The following is a 21,400-nucleotide window of genomic DNA, read 5'->3' as shown; positions in this document are numbered from 1 at the left end:
TGGTGTGCCAGTAGCTTCATCTTCTTAGTTGAAGAACTTATTTTAATGTTACCTGTAAATATTTAAAAACAGAAATTCCCTCAGTACATTGGGCATATTCTTGTTTTTGTTGTTGTTGTTTTTTGGTTTTTTTTCTTTGCTTTTTTCTTTTTTGTTCATTAATCCCGTCAGATTTATTGATTTCTTAGTGACAGATTGTGTCTGTAGTGATACTTCTCTGCCACAGACTGGCTCAAACCTTCAATCTAGAAAGCTTTGTGTTTTGGACCATTGTGAGCAAGAGTGATGTCATAATGTTTACCATTTCTGGAAAATCAAATCAGAGTTCGTGGTTCACTCACAATAAGGCAGCACTTTCACCCAGGTACCACATAAAGAAAACTATTAATTCATAAGTGATTCCTCTCAATAGACCTTAATAGTGTTTTATAGAGAATTCTATTCATTTTAAAAGAAAATGTCAGTAGATTTTTGTGGTCAAAGCTTGACAAACGAGTTAGTGTCCATTACTAGTAATTTTGATACACCCACACTATTTCTGCCTGGTAAAGGCAATTCCATTTTTAGTGGTATTTAATTTGATAATGTTTTATTTATATATAAAATATACATATATTTGTATATAGAGAGGATGCCAAAAAATGTATACACATTTTAAGAAAGGGAAAAACTGTATTAAAATTATAATGCTCAATACACCGATAACAAAAGATGAATACAAGTCACGTTTGACTTCTGCAATTATAAGAGCTGCTCAAAGTGGTTACGGTCGGCGTCCAGACACTTCTGATTACAGTGAACTACTGCTTGAGCATAGATAACATCTCTTAAAATGTGTATACATTTTTTTGGCACCCCTGCTCCCGCCCGGTATATTTCTTTTTCCTTTGTTACTGAGAAACCAGCAGTGTTTCTAGGGCAGTACAATTTTGGTATTTTTATTCAAACCTATGTAATTCACACAAAAAATAATTTTGCAAAATGAAAAACTGGTAATTTAGAACATTTACATGTACATGTATCATAATTTGCAAATTATATAAAGTTACAGTCAATGATACTTGATTTAAAAAGGAAAGCTTTTATATTATAAACTTACCTCAACAGCATTATGCATCCTTAAAAATGATTTCTTGATCGGACTGCTTCAGTAAGAACATTCATCATGTAACTTAGCTTCATAAATGTAATTTAAGATAAATTTAATATCTTGTTTGAACAGCTGAAACAAAAGGCATGGTTTTGATAGATAATTGTACTGTTAATAATATATTACATTAAGAATCACTTTTATTGCTGTTGTTGATAACCAAAGTTTCTTCCTATATGTATACTTTGAAAAGTATTGTGGAAGACTATGAATACATCATAAAACCTTGCTGGTTGAACCAATTTTTAGCAGTTAAATCTGTGTATTTGGGAAGAAGTGGCCTAAGATATCAAGAAATACGCAATTTTCATTTCAGCTGGTACAAAGGTTTGAAGGTGTGGGGGAGCTTGGTCGTTTCAGGGACCAGCAAGTTAATTTCAAAATTGTCACATGGCAGTGATCAGTTACAACAATCAAACATAAATAATTATACAGGCATACATACACATGTAAAACTTGTTGTTCTGAAACACACACACACACACACACACACACACACACACACACACACACGAGTTTCTTATTTCCTAATCCATGCAACATTTTGAGCAGAATATGCTTTGTAACAAAAAGTACATGAAGATCTTGTCATCAAAGATGGGGAACATTTTTAAAACAGAGTGTATGTATCTTGTGAGTAAACGCCAAGTGTTCAGTAAGTGTACCAGAAACCCCAGGAGCTTTGATCAAATGCCAGCTGTTATGTCAGTTCTGTTGGTAATCTTTCTTACTGATCTGTGACCTTGACCTTGTGCTTGTGTCTGTATGTCAGATCTGTTTTAAGGATGGGGAGGCCATAGTTGAGTTTAATAGGATTTATGCCCCAATCTCAAAGGGTATGTGCGTACCATTTTCCATTATACTTCATATTTTGATAAGAGATTGGAAAATAATATGCTTTCGAAAACTGATAGCACTAGTTACTTTGAAGAGCTATTGGAAAAGGTTAGGATAAGCTATACGCTCTATTCATTTTATGTTTAAACCTTTTTTTCATACTTATGCGCTGCCAAAAGTTGTTGATTATTTTGTTTCTTCAGAAAAACTTCTTGAAGACAGTGAACACATTAATATTAGTGCTAAATAAATATTGTATGTATTCTTTATCATACAATTCTTTTCCTGGATTTTCTAAAATTATAGTTAGAATTAATTTTATTTAACAATTTCTAGATTTCTGTGTTTTTAAGATAATGCAACACAATATCCAGCAAGGTATTGCATTTTTAGAATAGAAATTTTTTGGCATTTAAGCTCTTCTTCTAGCTCATTTGATTCTGTGAGCCTTTTTAACTTAAAATCTCCAACTTTTTCATCTTAATTTTGATTTTTTAAATAAATTATAGAGGCAGAGTAAAATGAATGGTGGATTTTATTGAATCTGATTCATATACATAAGGCTTCTGAGGATAATTCAAAACAAAGACGATCTTACCAATTCACTATATCAGTTATAGGGGATATTTGTATCTGTCGCCAGGACAATTATTTTACCTCTCTCATGAATTTATCTGTGTCATTAGGGATCCTAAATCTTTACTTTATTCAGTATGTAGCCATTGTGAGAGAACCAGAAGCTCCAGTGTGAACATGAGCTCATATTTAGCTTATAAATAAACATCTGTTTGAAATTCGGTAGCCCTATTGGAGAAAGCAGTGAAGATAAATATCTTTGATGATTTGAATGGGTAAAGGGTATGGCTATTTCAAAATCATTTTGTTCCCCTGGAATTCACTAAAAAGTCTATAAAGTGTATTGATCTCAGCTATTTCCACGTTTTGACAGCATATCACCTTTCTGGTTAAAATGTGTATCATTTTTATCCACTGCAGTTTGACAAATTAATTGGAATATTAGCAGTAAAATTTTAGAGTTGAAAAGGTCCTCGGATACATAGCCTTATGTGTTGAACACTTGAGTCAGTCAAGAAGTAGTGTGTCCTAGTGAATCTCTTTTAATAGGAAATGTGAGTGACACTATTTTACTCCTTTGGAAGAAGCTGACAGCAAGTTACAATTGATGGACCTGGAAGTTAGGAGCAAATTTGGCCTTGGGCAAAAATATGTAATTCCTCAGGTTGCTGTGAAGAGCAGGCTGGGCATCTGTGTCACTCACTGCAGTGTCAGTGGCTTCTGCTACCAATCTCTGAAGACTATTTACATCTAAAATGAGAACCTCTAGGAGAGGGCAAGAAGATCTTGTGGTCTAATTTCAAACGTAGAGGCCCTCAGTTGAATTTAATATTTTTAGGTAAATTTGTTTTCTTGCCATTCCCACACCTCCAAACCTTTATACCAGCTGAATGAGAAGTTTACTGTATGTTCCTCAATATTTTGGGCCACTTCTTTCCAAATACAGAGACTTAACTGCTAAAAAGTGTTTCAGCCATCAAATTGTACAACTATACATCCATCTTTTGATAAAGATAATACTACAAAGAAAGTTACTATCTTGGGATTCAAATTATATCAAAGGACATACACTAATTTTGATACTTTTTTTCCCTTAGATTTAGAAATATTATCTGATAAATGAAATTTCAGGCCTACTTCCCTACTATGTCTTTATTATTCCCTGCTGTGAAGCGGTAATAATTGAATGTTTCTTTTATCCTCTTTCTTAATTATTTTCAAAAACTAACTTTTAATTTATAAAGAGGATTCTCTGTAGTCTTCACTTTTCAGGGAAGCGCCAGGCTTTTTTTTAAGATTTTATTGGGGAAGGGGAACAGGACTTTATTGGGGAACAGTGTGTACTTACAGGACTGTTTTTTACAAGTCAAGTTGTTGTCCTTTCAGTCTTAGTTGTGGAGGGCGCAGCTCAGCTCCAGGTCCAGTTGCCGTTGCTGGTTGCAGGGGGTGCTGCCCACCATCCCTTGTAGGAGTCGAACTGGCAACCTTGTGGTTGAGAGCCCGCACTCCAGCCAACTGAGCCATCCGGGAGGCAGCTCAGCTCAAGCTGCTGTGCTCAATGTTAGTTGCAGGGGGCGGAGCCCACCATCCCTTGCGGGACTCGAGGAATTGAACCAGCAACCTTGTGGTTGAGAGCCCACTGGCCCATGTGGGACTCGAACCGGCAGCCTTTGGATTTGGGAGCACAGAGCTCCAACCGCCTGAGCCACCGGGCCTGACCTCTGTTTAACTTTTTAAACTTTCTTTCAAAAGTCTCACCTTAGAGAATACCCAGAGTTGTCTCAATTATTTACCTGGTATTTGTATTGCTTAAATAAAAGGATCAATAATTAAGTTTAAAAGTAATCAATAATAATGATATGTTTCTTCTCCTTAATAAAACATCTTAATGTTTTCTTATCTTTTTGTATAAAAAGCGTCCCCAAAAATCTACAGTGGAATTTAGATAATATTTTCCAATAGGAGTTATTTAATGCCACAATTAAGTAGCCTTTCAATTATTTCTGCATTTTTAGGAACCAGAGCCAAGAATTCAAATGCTCATTAAATCAACACTGTAGAAATACCTTTAAATTCAATACTCAAACAGGTACTACTTGATAATGCAGAAGAAATTGGAGGAGAGTTTATGAAAACAATTGGAAGACATGAGGTAGTTATTAGACATAATTTAAGTAGCATATGGGGTGACTTCATGATGTTTAATCACCAAAATGTGTTTTCGATAGAGAATTTAATTGCAAATAAGATACTGAATCTTTTCCTTTAAAACAACTGGAGAAAGACCTTTCTTTTCTTATTATTTATCTATTCTCAACCCAAAGTAGTCTTAAATATAAGAATCCTATTAGATGCATCCTTCATTTATTCAAGTAAAATCTTACTACTTGGATTTTACCATTTTAAAAAGTGTTTTAAAATTCAGCAAACTTTTCCTTTGCTGAATAAATCATTTCTAAATAGTACGTGTCAAATACATTGCAATAGAAGTAGTTTAACTACTTCAGAGTGAAATACTGCTATTAACGTGGGTGTGCATATAGATTGCGCATAGAAGAAGCCAAATTCTTAAATGTGTGTTGACATTGATGTTTTTAACTGAATATTCTCAAGTAGTATTAGACACCTGGCAATATTCTTAAGTTATATATATATATGCATATAAATATAAAGTGAAGCAAGCGAAATATATGTTGGTGATTAAAAATAACATGGTTATTCTATTCGTAATTTTTTGAGGACCCTCCACACTGCCTTCCATAGCAGCTGCACCAGTCTGCATTCCCACCAACAGTGTATGAGGGTTCCTTTTTCTCCACAGCCTCTCCAACACTTGTTACTATTTGTCTTGTTGATGATAGCCATTCTGACTGGGGTGAGGTGATATCTCATTGTGGTTTTTATTTGCATTTCTCTGATGATTAGTGATGTTGAGCATTTTTTCATATGTCTATTTGCCATTTGTATGTCCTCTTTGGAGAAATGTCTCTCCAAGTCCTCTGCCCATTTTTCAATTGGGTTGTTTGTTTTTTTGTTGTTGAGTTGCATGAGTTCCTTGTATATTTTGCATATTAGCCCCTTATCGGAGACAATGTTTGCAAAAACCCTCTCCCATTCAGTTGGTTGCCTCTTTATTTTGTCGATGAATGGATAAAGAAGTTGTGATATATATACACAATGGAAATACTATTCGGCGGTAAGAAAAGATGATATATGAACATTTGTGACAACATGGATGGGTCTTGAGAGTGTAATGCTGAGCGAAATAAGTCAGACAGAAAAAGCAGAGAACCATGTGATTTCACTGATATGTGGTATATAAACCAAAACCAACAAAAGAACAAGACAAACAAATGAAGAAACAAAAACTCATAGTCACAGACAATAGTTTAGTGGTTACCAGAGGGTAAGGGGTGTGGGGGGTGGGAGATGATGGTAAGGAGGATCAAATATATGGTGATGGAAGGAGAACTGACTCTGGGTGGTGAACACACAATGGGATTTATAGATGATGTAATACAGAATTGTACACCTGAGGTCTATGTAATTTTACTAACAATTGTCACCCCAATAAATTTAAAAAATAAATTTTAAAAAAATATGAACTGTAAAGAATGCAAGAGAAACATCAGCTAAACCAGAAAAAAAAAATAACATGGTTGTCTTTTTACTAAAAGAAAATGAGTCACACTAATACTAACTTAAAATTAACCAATTTTAACCTTAAGAAGTATATTTATTAGATAGTGGTAATATTTTACATTTATAGTACCCCTAATATCTGTAGGTCCCAATGAACTGTATTATACCCAAGTCTCATGCCTCCTTTTCTTTTTTTCCTAAATTTCTCAGTTAAAATCAGTACTATAGAAATGAAAAGGCAAGACTTAGAACAGGTGTAGGAAGGATTGCTATTGATTTCTCCCACATTAGTTGTTTAAGGGATATAAAATGAAGTTATCTTAAGAAATTTGGCTCACTTAGTTCCCTGAAGAATTTTTAATTGTATGGTCTGAGTGAATTGAGGCCTTGAGTAGTCTCAGAATTCCTACTGTCTTAGGCATTTCATTTTCTGCTGCAATGGTGGTAGCTGTTGTCACAAGTGGCACCTGCAGCAGTCTCTAAGTAAACACAATGTTTTATTTACTGATCCATCTTATTAAAAAACGGTTCTATGTGAAGCCCTTTTTCCTCTCACTGCTACGTGTAATTGGTGCTGCTTATAGAATTTCTTTTCAAAAAAATGAATGAGAAATAACTACCTTGACTTAGACAAAAATTTCTGGAAACAGTTATTCATCTTCCTTCAAATCTATTCTAAATACGTTTCTTGCCCACTTTTCTACAGGACGATGTAATAGCTTAGTGTACGCTCATAGTTGTATTTATATGTATTATAGTAATGAAGGTTTCCAGGAGGGAATTCCCGCTCATTCTCAGGAATTGTTTTTGTTTTCCCATTCCTGAATCCCGAGATATAAACTGTTTTCTGTTCTCCACAATGAATCGTTTCCACAAAGTGACGGTCGATACTACCAACCACCTGGGTTCAAGGAGCCGATTTACTCAATTTCCCAACCACCTTTTCTTGGGATTCCAGAACGGAAAAACGAAAACAATGCCCGAGAATGGTGGGGGGGGGGGATTTTCTCCCGAAAACCCTAGTGATAAATAGGAAAAATGTCTAAGAGATACATTGTGAGTAGTACGTTTATTTCCCATTGTGTGTATTACTGGGTTCAAGGAGACAATTTTCCCAATTTCCTGACCAACTGTCATGCAGGATGTTATTCAGGGTCTCAGCTCCCTCTCCCCACATAAGAACACAGGATATAGTGAGGCCAAAAAGGAACACCCACGGAGCCATAAATAGGGGAGTCACACCACTATAGTCTGGTTCTTGGAGACACAGGAAGCAGGAGCCACACAATCCACAACCTGCCGTCCACGTCTCTGTCAACCAACCTCACTTGCTAACTGCAATCCACTGTGCTAACTGCAATCTGCTCTAGCTAGCTCAGCCACCGTCCGCTGCTAGCGTAGCCACGGCAGTTATATTAGTGGCCAATGGCTCACTGGTTACAGCTGACGGCCAACTAGCCACAGCTGATGGCCATCCTTTCACAGTTGATGGCCGTTTACTCCCCGAACCAACACCTTTCCACATGAGGCCGAGAGCCTGGAACCTGCACTCCTGGCTCTGTCCGCACACCAACTTTTCTCAGGATTCAGGGACAGGAAAGCGAAAAAAATTCCTGAGAACGGGTGGGAGGGAATTCCTGCGTGGAAACCCTAATAGTAACTATGTTGTCTAAACTAAAAATTGGTGCGAGAACCCTAACATTTGTTTTAATTATGATTTTCATTTTAAAATCTTTTTAGAACATTTTTCAAATCACAGATAATATTTTAATTTATTTTTACTTATTGATATACAGAGTCACACAAAAAGAAATAGCATGGGAGGGGAGAAGAGTATTTTATATTAGGAACATCCTAGAAACTTTGGGTTACAGGTTTACATGTAACCTGTCTACTGCATCTGGTAGCGATGGACCTCAACATTAAGATTTCTATATAGAGCACATAAGTAAAAATGGAAAACAGACACATTAAACCTTTGATAGATCACTCTGCTGTTTTTACCATCATGGTAAAAATTAGGAGTAAATAAGTTTGTGAATATATTTAAATGTTTATGAATATGACTAAGACTGTCCTATTTTCCACAGGCCTACAAAAGAATCTTATACTTGTTAGTGCTTTAATTTCTGTCAAAACAGAAATTCTGAAAATCACTTATGGATGTCTGATATTTGGAGGATGTTTGTTCTGGAGGCCTGAGCCCCACATCAGACTCAATCGGATGGGTCCATGTCGTGTACATCTCTTTTCCTTCTTCTGCACTTCCGCTTTTGTGTTTCCTAAGTTCCTGGTAATGTCAGGAAGCTAATTCCAGCTCCTTTATAGAGCTGTATTGTTATAAAGGACACTTAGCTTTCACATTACTTTGCAGAAAAGTACTCATGAAAATTCAAAAGCTTGATGAGCTTTGGAAGATAGTTATATAACATTAAAGTATTTTCTCTAATTGATTTGATCATTTTTACAATAGGGATTCATTCATAGGATTTCTAGGAGAGTTCCAAACTAATAGGAATGGCAATAATTACTCAAGAAGTAACTATAATGCTTATATGTGTGTGTGTGTGTGTGTATTATATATATGTGTGTGTGTATATATGTAATGTTATATATACACATATAAACTTAAGTACTATATTCTTATGTATCATAGCACAATTCTAGTTCTGCACTTCCTTAACTATTTTTTATTCTTATTTTTTTAGAACACTGGTATTTGCATATAATGAGGAACAAAAAATGAAGAAGGAGACGCAGGATATTCACTAAGGATTCTAGCTGCTTGCTGCTGCAGACCTACAGGTTAAGGAATTCTGCTGCTGCTTCTTGCTTAGGAGTCGATCAGCTCTGTGATCAGACTGCATAGGAGGGACCCTGCCTTTTATCTTGTAGTTGCCAGAAGAAATCCTGGTCGGAATGTAACAGTACATCACTGTCTAATTACTATGGAAGGCGGTAAACTGACACTCACTTATTAAAGTTCCATCTCACTCACCCACAGAAAACCATTCTTTAAAGTGAATAGAAACCAAGCCCCTGTGAACACTTCTATTGAACATGACTCATGGAGACGAGCTTGGCTCTGATGTGCACCAGGATTCTATTGTTTTAACTTACCTAGAAGGATTACTAATGCATCAGGCAGCAGAGGGGTCAGGTACTGCCGTCGACAAGAAGTCTGCTGGGCGTAATGAAGAAGATCAGAACTGTAACATTTCTGGTAATGCCTTTCCCACCTGTCCAAGTAATGGTCCAGTTCTCAACACTCATGCGTATCAGGGATCTGGCATGCTGCATCTCAAAAAAGCCAGACTGTTGCAGTCTTCTGAGGACTGGAACGCAGCGAAGCGGAAGAGGCTGTCTGACTCCATCGTAAATCTAAACGTCAAGAAGGAAGCATTGCTTGCTGGTATGGTGGACAGTGTGCCCAAAGGCAAGCAGGACAGCACATTGCTGGCCTCTCTGCTTCAGTCGTTCAGCTCGAGGCTGCAGACTGTTGCTCTGTCACAACAAATTAGGCAGAGCCTCAAGGAGCAAGGATACGCCCTCAGCCACGATTCTTTAAAAGTGGAGAAAGATTTAAGGTGCTACGGTGTTGCATCAAGTCACTTAAAAACTTTGTTGAAGAAAAGTAAAGCTAAAGATCAAAAGCCTGATACCAATCTCCCTGACGTGACTAAGAACCTCATCAGAGATAGGTTTGTAGAGTCACCTCATCATGTTGGACAGAGTGGGACAAAGGTCATGAGTGAACCCTTGTCGTGTGCTGCAAGATTACAGGCTGTTGCAAGCATGGTGGAAAAAAGGGCTAGTCCTGCCACTTCACCCAAACCCAGTGTCGCTTGTAGTCAACTAGCATTACTCCTTTCCAGCGAAGCCCATTTACAGCAGTATTCTCGGGAACATGCTTTAAAAACACAAAATGCAAACCAAGCGGCAAGTGAAAGACTTGCTGCTATGGCCAGATTACAAGAAAATGGCCAGAAGGATGTCGGCAATTTCCAGCTCTCAAAAGGAATATCAAGCCATCTTAATGGTCAAGCCAGAACCCCATCAAGCAAATTAATGGCCAGCAAAAGTACATTTCAAAATCCAATGGGTATCGTTCCTCCTTCCCCCAAAAATACAGGCTATAAGAACTCACAGGAAAGAAACAATATAAAACAAGCTGCTAATAATAGTTTGCTTTTACATCTTCTTAAAAGCCAGACCATACCTAAGCCAATGAATGGACACAGTCACAGTGAAAGAGGAAGCATTTTTGAGGATAGTAGTACACCTACAACTATTGATGAATACTCAGATAACAATCCTAGTTTTACTGATGATAGCAGTGGTGATGAAAGTTCTTACTCCAACTGTGTTCCCATAGACTTGTCTTGCAAACACCGAACTGAAAAACCAGAACCCAGCCAACCTGTTTCTCTGGATAACTTAACTCAGTCCTTGCTCAACACTTGGGATCCCAAAGTCCCTGACGTGGATATCAAAGACGATCAAGATACTTCAAAGAATTCTAAGCTCAATTCACACCAGAAAGTAACACTTCTTCAACTGCTACTTGGCCATAAGAACGATGAAACTGTAGAAAGAAACAGCAGCCCTCAGGACGTACAGAGTGATGTGACAAAGTTCAGCACCCAGGCTTACGCGAGGACTTCTGTCATAGAGAGCCCCAGCACACACAGGGCTACCCCAGTGAGCACTCCACCGCTGCTTGCCTCCACCCAAGCGGACTCTCCCATCAACCTCTCCCAGCACTCTCTGGTCATCAAATGGAATTCCTCTCCATACACCTGTGGCACTCAGCCTGACAAGCCAACGAATACCGTCTCTAACCACTTGGTGGACCTTACAAAAAGCAAAGAATTGCAAGGAGAGAAACCGGTCCAAAATGAAGGCGCACAAAACTCTGCAACCTTCAGTGCCAGTAAACTGTTACAAAATTTAGCACAGTGTGGAATGCAGTCTTCCGCTTCAGGGGAAGAGCAGAGACCCAGTAAACAGCTGCTGAGTGTAAATACAGATAAACCCATAGGTATGATCGATAGATTAAGTAGCCCCCTGCTCTCAAATAAAACAAATGCAGTTGAAGAAAATAAAGCATTCAGTAGTCAAGCGACAGCTTCTGAACCAAGACTTTCTGGTTCCGAAATAGAGAATCTGCTGGAAAGGCGCACTGTCCTCCAGTTGCTTCTGGGAAATCCCAATAAAGGGAAGAGTGAGAAGAAAGAGAAAATTCCTTTAAGAGATGAAAGTACTCAGGAACATACAGATAGAGCTTTAAGTGAACAAATATTGATGGTAAAAATAAAATCTGAGCCTTGTGATGACTTACACACCCATAATACAGACGTGCACTTGAGCCATGATGCGAGGGGCGCCCCTTTCTTAGGTGTGGCTCCTCCCGTGCAGAGAAGCGCAGCTGCCTTACCAGCTCCCGAGGACTTTAAGTCGGAGCCCGTTTCACCTCAGGATTTTTCTTTCTCAAAGAATGGTCTGTTAAGTCGATTGCTAAGGCAAAATCAAGAGAGTTACCTGGCAGAGGATCTGGACAACAGTCACAGGAATAGTGAACTGACACTCTTAGAATCAAAGAATCTTTGTATGGTCCCCAAGAAAAGGAAGCTTTATGCTGAGCCACTAGAAAATCCACTTAAAAAGATGAAAAATAACATAGTCGATGCTGCAAGCAGTCCCAGTGCTCCAGAGGTGCTGTATGGGTCCTTGGTTAACCAGCAAGAGCTGAAACTGAGCAGAAATGATCTTGAATTTAAATATCCAGCCAGTCATGGTTCAGCCAGTGAAGGTGAGCATAGAAGCTGGGCCAGAGAGAGCAAAAGCTTCAATGTTCTGAAACAGCTGCTTCTCTCAGAAAGCTGTGTGAGAGATTTATCCCAGCCCAGGAGTAACTCTGTCGTTGAGAGTAAAAAGAAAGGACACAAAAATAATGTGACCAATAGCAAACCTGAATTCAGCATTTCTTCTTTGAGTGGCGTGATGTACAGTTCCGCTCAGCCCAACAGCTGCATGGAGAGCAGGACATTTCCGTACCCAGCAGTGGTAAAAACTCCCATCAGTCCTCCTTTTCCTTCTGAGCAGCACTTGGGCATTGTGGGGTCTAGAGCAGAATGTGGGCTTTTGAATGGGTGTTCCATGCCCAGTGAGAAGGGACCCATTAAGTGGGTCATAACAGATGGGGATAAGAATGAGTATGAAAAAGACTCTCCGAGACTGACCAAAACTAACCCGATACTGTATTACATGCTCCAGAAAGGAGGCAGTTCTGTTACCAGCCGAGAAACACAGGACAAGAACATTTGGAGGGAGCCTTCATCTGCTGAAAGTGTCTCACAGGTTACAGTCAAAGAAGAGTTACTTCCTGCTGCAGAAACGAAAGCTTCTTTCTTTAATTTAAGAAGCCCTTGTAATAGCCATATGGGAAATAATGCCTCTTGCCCACATAGCACAAGTGGAGAAGTTTATGGACTTCTGGGAAACGTGCTAACAATAAAAAAAGAATCAGAATAAAATGTACCTGCCATTCAGCTTTGGATCTTTTTAAAACTAATTGGTATGAACTTGAGATCTGTATAAATAAGAGCATGATTTGAGAAAAGCATGGTATAATTGAAACTTTTTTCATTTCGAAAAGTATTGGTTACTGGTGATGTTTAAATATGCATACTACTTTTTGCTTTATGTTAGCTGTCATGAGGAAACTACTGAACTAGCAATTGGTTGTTTAACACTTCTGTATGCATCAGACAACTGTGAGTAACCTATGAATTAAATTCTTTATAATCACACATAATAGGCATAAATTAAAATATAAATTTCCATCCATAGTGGATTAATGCATTTTGCTGCCTTTAGTAGGATACTTTATTTTGCTTTTCAGAAGTCAGCTTACATAACACATTTTTTTAAAGTCCAAATTGTTAATAATTCTTTAAAGGATAATTATTGAATAAATAATTAGTGCCGATTCACTTTTCATTATCCAATTCAAAAATAAATTAGAAAATATATGCTTACATTTTTCACTTTTGCTAAAAAACATATTTATTTTTAACTCCTGGAAGGGGTTTTGTGGCTCCCTATGTGTCTGCCCCCACCCCAGTCTTTTCAATATGTATTTCTTTAAACCTTGTACTACTTAGTAAAAATTGATTACAATTGATGGAAGTTTGATAGATGCTTAAAAAAAGGCAGATTTCCATTTTTGTATTTTAACTACTTTATTAAATTAATATTCCTCCTTTTACAGAATTAGGAAAGTTAACATTTACCTTCAGATGGTTTCCTGAATAGTTGAATATTTAAGAAGTTGTTTTTAACAGAAGCAAAATGGCTTTTCTTTGGATAGTTTTCACCATCTCTTGTAAGAGTTACTTGTCACCATTACTGTGGTACCTGTGAGTCTTAGGGCTGGGGTTTCTTAAAGCTGGACTCAGACCACCTGCATGAGAATCATCGGGGGCACTTGTTTTAAAATGGCAGATTGCCGGGCAGCATCTCAGATCTGCAGAACAAGCATCTCTGCTAAGTGGGTCTGGGAACCTTCCATCTGCATTTAAGAAGAAACTCCCTAGGTGTTCCTTCTACACACTGAAGTTGAAGAACCATTGCTTATAACTTTTCTCAGAACACAGGACTGTAAAAAAAACTATTTGATGCCTGTTTTTTCCCCAGTACAGTCACACGTCAACTAAATATTTGCAATATTCTAGTTCCTATATTACCGTTATGTCTTTGGATATCGGGTTCAGAATACTTTTTATGACAAAAATACTGGGTGGAGGGGACAACTTTCGTATCTGGCTCAACATCTCAGGAAAATCTGTGATTATTTATGTGTTCTAATGAGTAACATCTACTTAATTAGCCTTAGGGATGGAAAACAGGGCCACTAACCAAACTCAGGTGATTCCAGGATGGTTTGAAAACTTCTCCTGAATACATCCTTAACTTCTATTAAAATCATTGTCCTAAGAACAATGCTGACAAAGATGAAAACGTTTATTTCAAACCCAAGAAAGGCACTAAACTCAGATGGACTAAACAGAAAAGTACAAAGGGCACATATACTTGACAGAAGAGAATTGTACAAAGTCACTCCATTGATCTATTATTTTAAAATAGTGGTTAAAAGTAAACATTGATGTTGTCTTGGAAGAACTTAATTGAGCCACGTGGGGTTTCAATCATGAAACAAGTCTGTGTTTTTAAGTTCAGTTTTTACAATCCACAGTTCATTCACCAGATACTTTTGTTCTTAATTTTGAACCAGGTTAGCAACTGACCTATCAAAAAAGAAAAAAACATGTTATATAGTCAACTATTAATTAGAAGGAAATCTATTTGAAGTTGTTCTACTTGAAGTTATTTCTAAGATTTTTATATTAATGAGTGTTATTTCCTAATATGATCTAAAACCCTAAATGATTATTTTTTTTTCTCAAAATGATTTGTAAATAGCTACTGGATATATTATAAAATAATAGTCCCGAGTGCTACATCATGGAGGCATGAAGGCGTATGTTTATTCGGAAATGAAAAGTCCACTGGCCAGTGAATATAACCTACTCCATCCCATATTTAGTGTGTGGCAATCTTATTGTCTACACTATATAATAAACTTTTAAACAAGTCATTTATTTTCTGCTGTTGTGAAAGATCTGGAGCCTTAGAGGTATACCAGAAAAAAATGGGCTTTTACAGGGAAGTGAAATTTAGGTCAGGGAAAAGAATATCAAGGGCCAGCATTGCTATTTTTTTGTTTGGTTGGTTGGGTGGTTGGTTTTTGTTGTTGTTAAGAGTTAAAGGAATTAGGATATATAATACCTAAATAAACATAACTGCACAGAATGCTATTCTGATTTACTAGAGAATGTCCCCAATTTGAGTTTGGACGATTTTAAAGAACAGAAAGGGCATACATCCATAAATTCACTTTGTTTATGCATATGTAGATAAAGGATACACATATACACACTTTCAAGGACTATTTTAGATATCTAGATAAGTTCTTCCTAATGAAGTCATTTGTGAAAGGGTACTACAGCTCTCATTGACATCGGTAAGGTAGCATTACTTGTTTATTCTCTGCTGCATCTTACGGAAGAGTAAACTGGTGAGAGTATATATTTTATATATATATATATAATATGTGTGTATATATATATATATATAGACTTGTTACATGAGGATGTTAAAATCGGTTTTTAAAGGTGATGTAAATAATGATTTCCTTAATGAAAAATACATATTTTGTATTGTTCCAATGCAATAGAAAAGCCTTTTAATCTCTTTGGTTTCTGTATATTCCATGTATAAGTGTAAATATAATCAGACAGGTTTAAAAATTGTGCATGTATGTATACAGTTGCAAGTCTGGACAAATGTATAGAATAAACCTTTTATTTAAGTTGTGATTACCTGCTGCATGAAAAGTGCATGGGGGACCCTGTGCATCTGTGCATTTGGCAAAATGTCTTAAGTCAAATCAGATGTTCATCCCAACATGACAGTATTCCATTTCTGGACATGACTTCTGTGGTTTAAGCTTTGTGAAAGAATGTGCTTTGAATCCAAGGGTCTTAAAATTTTTTAAATCAAGTCAACCACTTTTCAACATAAAGAGTCCACACAACTACTTTCATGAATTTTTTAATCCCATTGGAAACGTACTATTATACCAGGAGTATTCCAGTGTGCTGGAATACAGGCACATTACCATTCATGGTATGAATTCTGGGGTTTACACAACCAATTTTGATGTGATCTACTCAGTAATATCATTTGTCATTTTTATTAGAAACTTAATTTCTTCATGTGATGTCATGAAACTGTACATATTGCAGTGTGAATTTTTTTGTTTTTTAATCTTTTAGTGTTTACTTCCTGCAGTGAATTTGAATAAATGAGAAAAAAATGCATTATCTCTGGTTTGAAATGACTGTTATTGTGTGGATTTTTCTCTGGTTTTTAGGTTTTTCATAGACATAAAAGTCTCTGCTCATGAAAATAGTAAGTTTTCCGGGATGCTTTGCCCTACTCAGAAACATAAAAGAACAAAAGAAGAAGGTGCCAGTGAGTCACTGTATCTAGAGACGGGGCACTTGAAGCCTAGCTCACAAAGATGGCTGTGGCCGGTGCTACCTGTCCTGGAGTCTGTACTCGGTGTGTAACTGGAATGACCACTTCAGATTTTTCAAGTGGGAAAGAGTCTGTCCAGTGTTCAAAAATAAAGTGATTTGATACATACTTGTTCTAAGATAATATTTTATTAGAAGGTTTTTATACAAGTTTCAGTGGGTGTTTAGTTTATTTTAAATGAAATAAGGTCTTCAGTCATTTTTCAAAAATGAATGCACATGTACACATACATATGAGTATGTATGTATATGCTATATGTGCATTGATTATAAGCTGAGAAAGGTAAGCGAACACATGTAATAAGTAATAGAGGCCAATTTATTTTTAAAAAGCAAAACTTCATGCACTGATGGCCTGGGAATTTTTATTTTTACAAATATATTATTGATAATTTAGAAGAAAGGCGTTTTCCCAAAGATGAGTTTCTATTTTACGGCACTAAAATAGGCCTATTGTAATTCAACAGTGAAAATCTTGTGCCTTCTCTCCTAACGGATTTATAAACAATGTCTCAAAAATACCCAAGTAATAGAAATATGTCCAGCTTTCCTACACTATTAAAATACTGAAAAGTTACACCTCGCTGTGTGTGTAGACACTGTCTGTCATCAGAAGCAGATGCACAGCCGTGTTATACTTACTGATTTATGTAGCAGAAAAGCATACCAAATGTGTCAAGTAAATAAACTGTGTAAGAGGGAGTTTAAGAGAACCACCAGTTAGTAATAAGGACGGTCTTTAATGATCAAATCAAATTATGACCACCCATGCTATGCGAAGTTCTACTTCATGCTTGTTAATGTGGAAATCTCAACAAAGAAATAATTTTGAAAATTTTGTTCAACCACTGATACCACTAAACTATGACCTGTTTAAACAGAAAATAGGTTTTAAATATTTGTTATTAAACATACCATTTTTTGTTTATTCCATAAAACCTAACACTAGCACCTTGTAAGGGTTGATGGAGGATTCTATTGGCATCATTTAGCATTAATTTACTATTTTGTTTCTCTAAATGGTTGGTACAGTACTATTTACATTTTAAAGATGCCATCTTCTTAAGTAAGTTAAAGACCCTTGCTCTGAAAAACCAGAATTGACATACTCTTCAGTTGGTAGCAGAACAATTGGAAATGTAATTTAAATCCCATAAATACTAGTCCCAAGGAAGTGCTACAGCACTTATACCCTTTTTTAAGTGTCTAAAAGTAAACATTTCCAACAATAACCCAAGTTTTAAGTAGTATAATTCTGTAGTGAGAGGAAGAGGATTTTTGAACCACTCCAGTCTCTTTACAGCCCTTTTGTTTACACACAGACCTAGACAGCCTTCTATTTTCCAGTCTTTGCTGTTACCAGACCTCATGAGTAGGTGCTCTAAATTTTGAGAAAAGTTTACAGTCCTTTTGGACTATCTGTTTTGCTAATTTTTGCTGATAAACATTCGCCTCTGAGATCAGATCTGGATGAGGAAATGACCCAACATTGTATAGGTGTCAGCCTGTATTTTTTGAAAGCCACACCAACAGCACTACATTGTAGGTACATTTTTCTGAGATTGCTAATGAATATGGAATGATAATTTAAGGATACCGCAATGAGATGATTTTCTTATAATTAGAAAACTATAGTTTCCTCCAAAGATTGGAAGGGAGGGTTGAATCTGACAGCCATTGTAGCTACTCTTTTCATAAACCAGCTGCAGATTCTTGTAAGACTTTTAGCACCCTGTTGGGTGTGCTAGTTAGTCTTGCTGCATTTTGTAGTGTTCCCTTTGACTTCTGGCCTTGCCTGCATTTTCACATTTTGAGTTGTTCTCCCACAACCTAACGCCTTACTGACAGTCATTCCAGTGTTTAAAGCTCCCCTTCACTGTTTCCTGAACATACCAACCTTCTTGGTATCAGTGCCTTCAGTCGTGTAACATTCTCTGCCTAAAATACCTCCTTCCTTTGTTCTCTCTTCCTTGTAAACTTCTCTTTTCCCTTAATTATTTTAAAAGATTACCTCCTCAAAGTAGCCCTCCCTCTGTGATTCCTCTAGGCAAAGAAAGCATGGTGTTCAGCCCTCTGCAATCCCATAATGCTTTGTGTAGACCTCCCTTATTGCTCTCATTACAGTAGTTACAACATACCTTGTTTTTCTTCTAAAGGCAAGTAGTGTGTCTTAATTTCCTTATAGTTCAGTACCAAGTCCAAATCCTGATACATAGCACTGTAATAAATAAATGCCCAATCAGAGAATGATCCCTTCACATGCACAAAATTGAAAGGCTGCCTCCCCCTCCCTGGTCTCTCAAGCCAGCAAAGTACTGTGTAAGATAGGGACACATCTATTTCCCTGAAGCAATGCCTAGCCTCCCAGCCGCCTCTGGTCCTAGGTTCACGATCTCTGTGAGCCGACCCAGACATTCTTCCTCTGCCTTCTCTGATCTGCATAAATGTTATCTGCTGGATAAGAGGAGCACGTTCTTCAACAGAAAAGGGGAACTTCAGGGTTTTGTCAATAAAGGACTAGTTATCTGTTGTACCATAACTTTCTACAAATAGCAGTGAGCATCTTAGAAGCTTTGCCTTTAGCAGGGAAGCTAGCTATCAACTCTTCGAAACATTACTGTGCTCAGATAGGCATGAGACAGGAAAGTGTGGCCTCTCTGAGAGTCGTGAATATGCGAGGTGTGATCAAACAATATGGTAATGTTTAAATAAAAAATGTATTACTGTAAAAGACACATTGCCGTTAATCCCCTTCAAAACACTCCCCCTCACTTCAAACACACTTATCCCATAATTGTTGCCACTTTCTGAAGCAGTTCTGGAAGACCTCTTTTGTGAGTGTCTTTAATTGCACTGTCATGGCTGTCTCGGTGGCCAGAATCATTTTGACTTTGAGGAAGAGCCAGAAGTCACATGATGCCACATCCAGTGAATAAGGTGGATGAAGACACACCGTAACATTTTTATTTGACAGAAATTGCTGTACCAGAAGCGATGTATGACACAGAGTGTTGTAATGATGGAGGATGATTTACGGCACACTTTAAAACACACCTTCTCTCAACCGAAGCTCAAACCCAACTGACTGCCCCAAACAAGTTGAAACTTGTCAACACACTGTTACTAAGATTCATCAGGCTGCTTCCCGTATTGAAGATCCCTGCCTCTTCCTGTGGGTGGCACTTGGCAGCAGCATTCACCATATTTTCTGATCACAACAGAAAGGCTCCTGTCACACATTGTTTCTGGTATAACAATTTCTGTCAAATAAAAACATTACAGTGTGTCCTCATCCACCTTATGCACCAGACCTGGCACCGTGTGACTTCTGTCTGTTCCCCAAAGTCAAAAGACCACGGAACGTAAACGTTTTGAATCAATTCAGGACATTGAGGCAGCCACAACGACACAGCTAAAAGATACTCATAAAAGAGGACTTCTAGAACTGCTTCAGAAAGTGGCAAGAATGATGGGATAAGTGTGTTCAAAGCAAAGGGGAGTATTTTGAGGGGGATTAATGTGTCTTTTACTGTAATAAAATTTTTTATTTAAACATTCACTATTGTTTGATCACACCTCATATGTTCATATTCCAGAGGGCTACATTCTCCTGAACTACCGAGAACTACCCAGGCAGAACATACAACTTACTCCTAGATAAGACCCTCACCAGGGTAAGGGCTGAAATTATTATAGCATTAAGCTATTGCAGATCCTCAAGGACATCTGGGTCCCTGTGGAGTGGAAATGCAAGAAACCAGTGCTACATATAAACTAGTCCACTAGCATGAACGTTCATTAGAGGGCTTTGATGGTGGCAACTAAGAGTATTAGAAAAGTAACACATTTGTTCCACTAAATGAACACCATCAGTAGATCCTGAATAAAGGTGTGTTAAATTGATGTGAAAGCAGACATTCATTTCTTTCAAATGTATGGAACTGGGCTGATAGGTGCAAGTTCTTTTTATTCTGATACAAAATTAATGAAATAAACATTTTTTTAACTGTTGCATTTTATTTTTCCAGAAAAATCACATTTCCTGTTCCCAATCCCCAAGAGAGGAATTAAGGTCTTGGTTGAAATCACACTTGTTATATGTCCAAGTGGCAGTGAAAAATCCAAATACAAAGCATACTCAGGATGAGGAGATTGATGTGCAGTGGGGATGGAATTCTTCCCTTTCCTTAGCCAAGTAGGACTCATAAACATGACTCATTGTGATTTCTGCCCAATATAAGGCCGTGGGGAAGAAACAGATGGAAACGTCTGGCTTCAAGAGTATCTTTCTCAAAGGGGGCGTTTTATGTGAGTGTTTATGTAATCAGAGGAAATTTAGAGACAGTTAGATGAACTTAGAGGGAGGACGGGGAAGTTTGAAGCACAGTGTTTCCAGCTTTGCTATAGAAGAAGGGACCCTCCCTAAGCTCTTCTCTTCCTATGAGCTCCTTTCTAGCTTGAGCAAATCAAGAAGACTTCTAATCTTAAGTATATTAATACAGGACAATCATACTCATACTTGCATCAAAGGGAAGGACTTTCTCGTGAGTCTGGACACTTAAAATCAGATTTCCCCCATCATTGCTTCCTCCTTGGGTAAGGTTGTCGACTTGTAGAACTGGGGTGTGGTGTATTATGGGTGAGGTGATCACAATGCAGTTGCGCTCCAGGGCTCTTTGGCTCAAAATTGTAACTGATAGTAAGTGAGGAACAGTCCCGGAAGCCTAGGGTCTTTGAGAAGTCAGAGTGCAACTTTAAGATAATAGTGATGCTTATGCTACTAGATAAATGGGCCATACGGTACTTAGAGGCCACTTCTGATCATGACCAAGTAAATCTTACTCAAGCAGGAAACAGGTTAGAGCCTCCCATTTATCAGATTACTTCCTCCCTCCTCCTCCGTCTCTTCCTCCTGTTCCTCTTGCTCCTCCTCTTCCTTCTCCTTCTCCTCCTTCTCATTCTTCTCCTTCTTCCTCTTCCTCTTCCTCCTCTTCTCTCTCTCTCTCTCTCTCTGTCTCTGTCTCTCTCTCTC

The 21,400-nt window shown here is 37.6% G+C and overlaps 1 protein-coding gene across 5 annotated transcripts in view; it reads left to right on the top strand.

Annotated features, from left to right (window-relative positions):
* NRIP1 (nuclear receptor interacting protein 1) overlaps positions 1–16,152 on the top strand; it is an 85,549-nt gene extending 69,397 nt beyond the window's left edge. For all 5 annotated transcript variants that reach the window (XM_019748908.2, XM_019748907.2, XM_074333526.1 and 2 more), the window contains one exon: positions 8,914–16,152. In XM_019748908.2, the coding sequence (XP_019604467.2) occupies positions 9,266–12,739 (3,474 nt within the window). In that variant the 5' untranslated portion in view covers positions 8,914–9,265 and the 3' untranslated portion in view covers positions 12,740–16,152. The remainder of the gene's footprint in view (positions 1–8,913) is intronic.
* The last annotated feature ends 5,248 nt before the right edge of the window (positions 16,153–21,400 follow it).

The sequence above is a fragment of the Rhinolophus sinicus genome, linkage group LG01, assembly GCF_036562045.2.
Source record: "Rhinolophus sinicus isolate RSC01 linkage group LG01, ASM3656204v1, whole genome shotgun sequence".
Lineage (NCBI taxonomy): Eukaryota > Metazoa > Chordata > Mammalia > Chiroptera > Rhinolophidae > Rhinolophus > Rhinolophus sinicus.
This window is presented reverse-complemented; position numbering and strand designations above follow the sequence as displayed.